Raw genomic sequence first — 10131 nt, forward strand, 5'->3', positions numbered from 1 at the left:
ATTACTTTCGCTTACCATAATCAGCTACTAATACAATGGTATCAATATTCAATGTATATGCAGAACATGTTCTAATAGCAGGTAATATTATGATTGTAAATGTTGTCAATTCTACTTTTCTATTCCCTTTAGTTGATGGTTTACCACAATGGCTGTATTTACCAGTAACAATGTGTGCTCCAATTATTGTGTGACGTTACTGCGGATAACTGCTTCTTCGTTAATTCGGGGAAGATGGATGTTCCCCCAGTTTAAAGGTAACAACTTTTTAGGTTTTAGGTATTCGAGTTCCGAGTTCTCTTGAACGCAGCATATTACTTTTTGCACACAGAGAACAACTTTCAAAGTGAGAGGTTTCGCTCCGGTGTACTTCCGCATTTGCTCACGAACCGTTAAACCATTCCAAGGTAGATTTTATAATTTCTCCGTTTAGCGAGGACCAAAAAGAGAGACACAATCAGTGTGTTGTATAATGATGTTCTCATTATAATTAGTTAGCGTGTTGTGTTATTGAATTGTATGACACGCTGACTAGCTCTCTGTTTGTATGTCGTGGTCGGGTAACTCTCTTGACAATTTATCTTTGGCTCTGGGTCGAGTGTCTTGCTTTTCCTGAAGCTCCAAAATTGAACTTATCGAATCAGGGTTACCGGTTTCGTCGCTCCTTCTTGCTGTTATCATGGGTAAGTATTCACCCAACATCACCTATGTTCTACTGCATATGTACTAATATTGTCGGATTCATATCTCCGATTTTACTAGCTATCAACAGTAGCATGATTGCTAAATAGCCCGAATTGCAGAGGCTTGCTGCTTAGTCTGGCTGGTTTACGAGCTCATTGTAGTTCACTAGCTAGCCTAATTACTCTAATATATATATATATATATATATTAAACACAGACGTTGTTTATAAAAGCAGAACAGACTTGCTTAGAACAAATGCCATGTTGTTGCGTCACCAGATGAATCCAGTCGTTCCCATGTGTTGTTAATGATTCACTGCAAGATATTCACTGCAAAGGAAGATTTGTACGTTTTATGACAAATTGCAAGAGGAGCTAAATATGCTTTTCTGTAGGTCGTCCTTATTATTGGACATATTGTTGGTGATTATTTTTGAATGTGTCCACTAGCAGTCTGTTCTGTGTACCAACAGTGTCTGTAAGTCCTGCTGTGGTCATGCGGCTGGTGGCCTCTGCCTACACTGCGGCCGAAAAAGCTGGGACCATTGTGAGGAAGGTCCTTCACAGTGGAGAACTCGGCATTGTGGAAAAGGTGGGATCAATATATATGTTTTGTATTTATGTCATATTAGGATAAAATGCTAATAGCTTGTCCCACATAACATGTTCTGTGGACCATTTATAATGCAGGGAACGGACTGATTGTTATAACCTTCTGTGATTCCTGTCTCCTGCACAGACGGGAGCTAATGATCTGCAGACACTAGCAGACAGATTGGCACAGCAGAGCATTTGTGCATCACTGTCCAGATGTTTTCCTAAAATCACCATCATCGGAGAGGAGGTAAGGAGGCTGCATATTAGTCTCTTTGTTGAGTGTGTTGGTAAAATGAAGTCTAAGCAACCATGTACCGGTATTTTAGTATGAAGCACTATAGAAAAGTGAAAGACTGATTATCGTAAATGTCTTGTTTATCAGGACCTTCCAGCTGAGGAGATAAAAGAAGATCTCATTGAAAGTGGGGTCTCAGAGGAAATCCTTCAGAAGACATGCCCAGAAGAATATAGCGGTCTCAAAGAGGAGGAGGTAACCGCCAATAGAATCAGTAATACAAATGATGTTTTCACTGCAAGTTAATAGATAAATAAATAGAATAACATTTAATTTGATATGCATCATAATGGTTCAAAAGAGGTGCAGTACAGTTGTATCAATACATAAATGAACTTCTTCTGAGTGTTTCTTTCTTAATCTCAGCTAGTTGTGTGGGTTGATCCCCTCGATGGCACAAAGGAATATACTGAAGGTAAACTCGTCCAAAATGTTTCTGAAAAATTATCTGCCTCCACATATGTGAGCGTCTGTGCGAAATGCAAATTCTACATTGTGGGCTGAGACATTCGTTAAGTTATCCAATTCTTGGTCCAAAAACTCACTAAACAAATACATTTAGCACTAAAATGACAGCACCAGCTTGTATTGAAGGCATTTAAGGGCACAAGCGGTCGCTAGATGTCCCACTTTCTGGTTTTGCAGCGTGTTGCCGTTTCATTCGACCAAACACTGCACCCTCAGTAACCTCGTCTATTCATCTATTATTTTTTAAGTCGGCAGTAGCAATAACTTAGTTATATATTAAAAGGCACAGCCAACAAATGAAAACATACTTTGTTTTAAGTTAACTTATTACCTTCAAAGTGTTGTGATTAGATCATGATTATACCAACTAATTGTGTAACACCACTTTTGAATGCATTCTATTTATTGTTGGTATTGGTAATAATAAATAATACCTCATGAAAATAAAAACATTTGCCATTGTAAGGAAATCATGAATGAGGCGGATCCTCCGTTGACTGGTATGGTAACAGTTTTAAGCTGATGTGGTAACAGACCGTTATGACATCCATATTAAATACAATTACTTGGTCAATGCCAATATAAGTCAGTGTTTCTGCCCATTGCTTAGTGCCACTACGAGCCCCTAATATGAAGAAAGCAAAGAGCACTGGCATCGTGTCAGCAGTCTGCTTCAGCAGGTAGCCTGAGTTGACATATTAGAATCTGGACAGAAATAATTTGGACATCACAAATATATGCTTTTGTCTGTAAATGCATTACAATTGTTGGCTTCTAGCTAACATCCTGCTATTTTCTGATTGAAGGGCTCCTGGATAATGTGACGGTGCTTATCGGTATTGCATATGGAGGTCGAGCAATTGCAGGTGTCATCAACCAGCCTTTCTACAACTACGAGGTGCAGACCAAACTAAACGATTGTGTCTGTGTCCTAACAGTTGTAACTCTGGTTAATTCAAAGTTTCCCTGTCAGCTTGGAGCAGGAGCAGCTTTAGGGAGAACCATGTGGGGAATGCCGGGACTGGGTGCCTTTGGATTTCAGCTGAAGGAAGTTCAAGGTGACAGGCGCATTGTCACCACCACACGTTCCCATAGCAACAAGCTGGTAACAGACTGTGTTGACGCCATGGAGCCTCATGAGGTTATAAGAGTTGGTGGTGCTGGGAACAAGGTGAGGTGGATTTCAAGTTGATTCTGATCTGAAATAGTTTTGAGCCTTTACTATTCCCGACATCTACATCTGAGAATTTTAAGATCAGTCTGTGCCAGTAAAATCAGGGTCCTGTGTTTTGTGACATTAAGCGGGATCTTCTGGTGACAGCAAAACTGCTCCCAAATGAGACCGACAGAAACTAAAATGTGATTGCGCACAATCCAAAAATCATTATGTCTCAACATCGATCTGCTGATGGTGTGAGATGACACTTTTTTTCAATTGAAAAGAACAGCTCTCTGTACATCATTGTTTAGTTTGTTTAGTTTTGTTGGCCCTCTCACCACTTGGAGGCGTCGGACCGCTGTCCATCGGGACAGAGGTCAATATATTCAGGAGGATCACGAAGGCCAGGTGTTGCCAGATGCACCGTTTTTGACCATGTGATGACGTCTGACAATGTATGATAACTTATTCAATTCAATTCAGTTTATTTGTATAGCCCAATTTCACAAATTACAAATTTGTCTCGGAGTGCTTTACAATCTGTACACATAGACATCCCTGCCCCAAAACCTCACATCGGACCAGGAAAAACTCCCAAATAACCCTTCAGGGGAAAAAAAGGGAAGAAACCTGGAGGAGAGCAACAGAGGAGGATCCCTCTCCTAGGATGGACAGATGCAATAGATGTAATGTGTACAGAAGGACAGATTTAGAGTTAAAATACATTCAATGAATATGACAGAGTGTATGAATAGTTCATAGTAGGCATATTCCACGATGGAGACCTCCACGATCCATCAGGCAGATGGCGGTGGGGAGGAGGAGTGGCGGAGTCTCAACAGGACAGTGGCGTAGTCATGAGCAGGAATTCCACGACCCAGACGATCCATCAGGCAGATAGGATCTATGCCGTCTCATAGGGTCCGATGACCCCATGAGACGTATAGTCAAAAGGACTTCCTGGTGAGTGCAGAGATAGTGACGTGTGATTGTGAGATGAAAATTCATCCTTAAGGAGAGAAAAAGAGGAGATAGGTACTCAGTGCATCCTAAAACGTCCCCGGCAGCTATAAGCCTATAGCAGCATATCAAGGGGCTGGACCAGGGCAAACCTGATTCAGCCCTAACTATAAGCTCTGTCAAAGAGGAAGGTCTTAAGTCTACTCTTAAACGAGGTGACTGTGTCTGCCTCCCGGACTGAAATTGGAAGCTGGTTCCATAAAGAGGAGCTTGATAACTAAAGGCTCTGGCTCCCATTCTACTTTTAAGACTCTAGGAACTACAAGTAGTCCCGCATTTAGTGAGCGTAGCTCTCTAGTGGGGCAATATGGTACGACAAGCTCCTTAAGATATGATGGAGCATCACCAATCAAGGCTTTGTAGGTTAAGAGAAGAATTTTAAAAGTGATTCTTGATTTTACTGGGAGCCAGTGCAGAGCAGCTAGTGCAGGAGTGATGTGATCTCTTTTCTTAGTTTTAGTGAGAACACGAGCTGCAGCATTCTGGATCAACTGGAGGGACCTAAGAGATTTATTAGAGCAGCCTGCTAATAAGGAGTTGCAGTAATCCAGTCTCGAAGTAACGAACGCGTGAACCAATTTTTCTGCATCTTTTGAGACAAGATGTGCCTGATTTTTGAAATATTACGTAGATGAAAGAATGCAGTCCTTGAGATTTGCTTTACGTGGGAGTTAAAGGACAAGTCCCGATCAAAGATAACGCCAAGATTCTTTACAGTGGTGTTGGATGCCAGGGCAATGCCGTCTACAGAATCCACATCACCAGATAATTGATCTCTGAGGTGCTCAGGGCCGATTAAAATTACTTCGGTTTTGTCTGAGTTTAACATCAAGAAGTTGCAGGTCATCCATGTTTTTATGTCTTTAAGACATGCTTGAATTTTACAGAGTTGGTTGCTCTCCTCTGGTTTTATCGATAAATATAGTTGAGTGTCATCTGCATAACAATGAAAGTTTATGGAGTGTTTCCTGATAATATTGCCCAAAGGAAGCATGTATAAGGTAAATAAAATTGGTCCAAGCAATAAAGCAAATGTTTTGATTTATTGAATTTTATGGTTAAAACAAATGGGTTATGACAGAGAACGGGGCTATCTCCTGTTTGTGTTGCAACATGTAATTGTCAGGAATGAACCTTTATGTTGTAACAGCGTCTAAACTAAGCAAACAGCAAGAAAAGTTTCCTCTTTTTTTGATGGGCAACGGAGTCACGACACTTTTGAAATGTAAGGTAGACAAACAAAAAGCAAGTAAGCCATCCAGCTTGGTCTTATTGACAGGACTCATCCATTGATAGAAAACGTAACTGTTTAATCTGGCTCCTCGCTGACCAAGAACTTGGCTGCACTTTTTAAATACTTATTGTAGCTAGAGGCCTTAGTTTAGTCATACACCCCACACTGAATGTGGAGAGTTAACCACAGCTGCCTGGTAGCCTGGTGTCTCATGACCAGAATTAAGATGTTGTATAGCTCTTACACTACCAGTAGATATTTAAAAGAGGCTGCTGATGTGTGAAGAGTGTTTGTTTGTTTACATCTCTCTGCAGATAATCCAGCTTCTTGAAGGAAAGGCTTCAGCTTATGTTTTCGCCAGTCCTGGGTGCAAGAAGTGGGACACCTGCGCTCCTGAAGCCATTCTGCGTGCTGTTGGAGGTAGAAACTATACATTCTTTAGCAGCACAGGATGTTGTAATATGCACAAATGTTTCTGCAAACTACAAATAAAAAGGTTTTGGGCTAGACTAGTTTATAGCTATGCAACTTTAGGTTACTATTCAAGAATTAATTTTTTACATAATGCATAGTTTACTAGTCTGTGAATTTCTGCCTGAAATGTTTATTTCCCCTTGAATATCCTTGTGCAGGTCAACTGACTGACATGCATGGCAAAGCATACCGCTATGACGCCGACGTCAAGCACATGAACTCTGCCGGCGTTCTTGCAACACTACGAAACCACGAGTACTACGTCAGCAGAGTACCACAGTCGGTGCTGACGGCCCTCAACTCAGATTGATGTCTGTCTTCGACTGAAATCACATTTATATCCGACTATATTCACATATGACACAATAGTTCAGAGATTTAACACTTAAAACTCATCCACACATGCAATAACCTTCTTCTATATGTGAAAATGTTATCAAATGAATCATAAACTACCACATTTTTGTGTCATGCACCGTTTACTTAACCAGAAACAGAGAGCAGACTTATTGGACAAACTTGTGTAAATGGAAAAAAGATGGTCGGTATACGGTAAGTTAAATGTTCATTAAAGTGTTTTAAATGATCAAGTGGGAACACTGTAATATGGCTAGACAACAAACAAAAAAATGCCTTTGTCTTTATTAATTTGACTCTTTATATTGTTATGTGAAGACTGGGGATGCAGTGATGTTTAGACATATAATGCTTGTTTCCATATTTTCCAGAATGTATTCTAACATTTAATACTGCACAGTCGTGGGAATTTGTCAAATATAATTGTTCCAATTAATTTGCCTTAATAAATAGTTAAATGCCCCATGGTAATATTTTGAATGTAGTCCTGAAAACGTTGCCAATTTTTACTCAATAAATACAACCCAGCTGGGAATTGAACCCACAGCCCTCTTGCGATGAGGCGACAGTACCACCACCGTGAAGCCTTACCCATCTGACCTAAAAAACTAACCTCCATATAAAAAAGTTAAATAGTAATAAAAAAGATAAAAAGTAGTAAAAAAGTAATGAAAAGTTACAAATAGTCGTTATAAAAAAGTTATGAAAATTCTAAAGTTATAAAAATGTTTAAAAGTTAAAAAGTAACAAAAATGTAATAAAGTATTAAAAACCATTTGCACTCGCGCGCCACTCCACCACCGTGAAGCCCTACCCATCTAACCTAAAAAACTAACCTCCATATAAAAAAGTTAAATAGTAATAAAAAAGATAAAAAGTAGTAAAAAAGTAATCAATAGTTAAAACGTTATAAAAAAGTTACAAATAGTTAAAACGTTATGAAAAAGTTATAAAGTTATAAAAAATGTTTAAAAGTTAAAAAGTAACAAAAATGTAATAAAGTATTAAAAAACCATTTGCACTCACATCTATGGGAAATTTAGAGATCAATTAACATGAGCATGTCTTTGGACTGTGGGAGCCTCCCCAACTGGGAATTGAACCCACGGGCAACCCTGAGTGAGAGACGACCCGCAGCAGCACACAACACACCTGAGCCTCGCGCAGTCTTTTCGCGGCTCTTTTTCGGACCAACAGTTACACGTAAGTACGCCGCATTTTGTCAATGAAGTTACTTAATGAACGGTTCTCAGTTGTATATGTTGGTCAACTGCTTCTATAGTTTACTTTACTTGTGTTGGTTAGCATTGTAACACTGTGTGTTGTTAGCACCGTAAGGTTAGTAGTGGGACGTAGGGCTGCAACAACGAATCGATAAAAATCGATTATTAAAATAGTTGGCAACGAATTTCATTATCGATTCGTTGTGTCGCGCGATTATTACGGCGCTCAATAAATCACGGAGTGTAAACAAAGTAGATTTGAGCGCAGAGCGGCGCAGGAGAAACCAGAGTGGAGGGAGAGACGGAACGCTGCGTTGTGAGAGCCAATCAGCGCTGAGCTGCTCCGCTGTTGATGAATCTAATTGGCTGCTGCTGCTCACGTGGCGCTGGATGCGGAAGTCCTTCACGTAGTCGGAGACATTCACGGAGCTGAGTGCGCCTCCGGGTGACGTTATGACCCCAGACACCAGGGCGCTACATGTCACGACGTGTGTGGCATTTCCACAAGAGTATAACGTAGAAAACGTGGTTATTTATTCCGTGGCGGATGGCTGAAAATAGGAAATCATTGACTTGTCTTTATGAATAATATTAGTTTGAATGGGTAATTACTACTGTTCCCCACGTTTAAGATGGTTTCAAGTTCTATGGCAAGCAGAATATAGTCAGATGAGCCCCTTGTGGCTAAAGCTTCAGAAAAAGGTTATTATTTAGTTTTGCTCCTCACGTTCCACCATCCTGAACGTCGTTCTCACTACGTGTCGTTTCTTTGTTTTTCTTTCGATCCCACAGCGACTGTGGGATCGAAACTTTGTTCCAAAGCACATGCAAAGCCAGCGTCCCACACTTCTTCTGCAGAGCCGGGGATACCAGCAGCACCATTCCTTCCTGGGGGCACATGTTCTACTTTTCTTCATTGCAATGAGAAAGGATATTTAAATGTTGATTTTTTAAATGTCTCACTTGCCTTTCCTGATTTGATCTCACTCCTCTCTAGATTCACCATCTCAGAATAAGGCCCCTGTGGACACACGGAGACACATGGTCCTGTATCAAGGTGTGCATTTCTGTGACATTGTTGTAACCACGGAGCTCTCTTCATGTCCTCCGATTGTACATGTACTGTCATGTTGTTTTGGGTTTTACATCTCTTCCATGTGCAGCTCCTCCCGTCTCTGTCGACGCTTCACCCCAGCTTGCAGCCTCTGTCCCTGGTCGTGATCAGGATGTGGCTCAGTGGCTCTCAGCAGCCGAGGCTGTGGATGAAGGCGGAGCTAGAGGAGTGGGGGCTGTGGCCAGGGTCACGTCAAGTCAGGGATGGATTAACCAACGGGCCTACCGGGCCCAGGCCCAGGGGCCCATGAGCTCAGGGGGCCCCTGGGCCTGAGCCTCCGCGCGTGACGTCGCTGTGATTAACATTGTATTGATATGAATATGATGATATGACACGATGCGCCGTAGCCGGTATATGCTAGGCTTAAGTCATTCATGTCAGTAACAGGGCCCCAATAGTCCTACTGAGGGATGGATTACCGAACGAGCCTACCGGCACCAGGGGCCCATGAGCTCAGGGGGCCCCTAAGCCAGAGCCTCTGCGTGAAGTAGCTGTTATTAACTTTGTATTGATATGATGATATGACACGATGCGCCGTAGCCGGTATATGCTAGGCTTAAGTCATTCATGTCGTGGTCATATAATTCGCGTTATGTTGTCTGCTCAGCTCCGGTATCGTTGTTCCATACGGACTGTTTTGTTAGCGATGTTTAAAAAATATTTTTTTCTTTTTTTCTTTTTTACATTTGTTGGTCTTTTTTTGTTTTGTTGCGGGGGGGGGCTTGACACGTCACACGTCACGGCCCGAGTCAAGTCCGGCCGGGGGCATCTCGCCGGCATCGCGTCTCGCCGGCGTCCCCGGCCGGCGTCTCGCCGGCATCGCGTCTCGCTGCCCCCCATGTGTATATATATATACTGTATTTAATTCCTTTTTTATTCATTTCATTTGTTTTATATTATTTCTTTTTTTCACTTTAGAATTAAGCCATTCTATGAATCGGCCAAACCTCCCTTCCCAGGGGGGGGTGTGAGGGATTCTTATGGCAGAGACACACGAGGTGAATCAAACCGACCCCCCCCCCCCACACCTGCAGAAGGTGTAGGCGATTCTACACCCGGGAAAGTTTAGGAAATTTGCCTACAAACCCCCACGTGTGTGGGCAATGGCCGACACTCAGGGAGGGCAGGCAAATCCTAGAACTTTCTCCTACTGCCTCCTACGGACTCACAGATCCGTGCCGCCTGCTAGAAATCACTAGTATTACATAGTCTGATTCGCTGCTCCGTGACGTCACAGGCGACTTCAAAGCACAGAACCAGTTAGAACTGGTGGGTTGAGTGACGTCACAATGCTCGCTTCAAAGACGTCTCTATGGTAGTTCCGATGCGATATATCTTTGGCCACAAGTCTTTGGGGGCGCTGTTTCCCCCCTGGACACGAGGCAAAGAGACCCCGTATGTTCCCCTTTGAGTGAGAGACGACCAGTGTTGCCAGGTCCGCGGTTTTCCCGCGGAATTGGGCTACTTTTGAAGTGTTGCCGCGGGTTGAATTTTTTGTCCGCTGGT

At 42.2% G+C, this 10131-nt stretch overlaps 1 protein-coding gene across 1 annotated transcript; it reads left to right on the forward strand.

Moving 5' to 3' along the window:
* Positions 1–240: 240 nt before the first annotated feature.
* Positions 241–6750, forward strand: bpnt1 (bisphosphate nucleotidase 1). The gene is made up of 9 exons (XM_056427366.1): positions 241–683; positions 1158–1276; positions 1424–1528; positions 1664–1771; positions 1943–1991; positions 2851–2942; positions 3018–3215; positions 5772–5877; positions 6090–6750. The coding sequence occupies exons 1-9, from the start codon at positions 680–682 to the stop codon at positions 6239–6241; spliced, it is 933 nt and encodes a 310-aa protein (XP_056283341.1). The 5' UTR covers positions 241–679; the 3' UTR covers positions 6242–6750.
* Positions 6751–10131: the final 3381 nt, after the last annotated feature.

Source organism: Pseudoliparis swirei, chromosome 12 (genome assembly GCF_029220125.1).
Source record: "Pseudoliparis swirei isolate HS2019 ecotype Mariana Trench chromosome 12, NWPU_hadal_v1, whole genome shotgun sequence".
NCBI classification, from domain to species: Eukaryota; Metazoa; Chordata; class Actinopteri; order Perciformes; family Liparidae; genus Pseudoliparis; species Pseudoliparis swirei.

What these genes read in the sequence shown, in the direction of transcription:
- bpnt1 (XM_056427366.1), top strand. An exon ending in CACAAAGGAATATACTGAAG is followed by an intron (nt 1,992 to 2,850) that starts GTAAACTCGTCC and finishes TTCTGATTGAAG; the next exon opens with GGCTCCTGGATAATGTGACG. An exon ending in AGCCTTTCTACAACTACGAG is followed by an intron (nt 2,943 to 3,017) that starts GTGCAGACCAAA and finishes TTTCCCTGTCAG; the next exon opens with CTTGGAGCAGGAGCAGCTTT.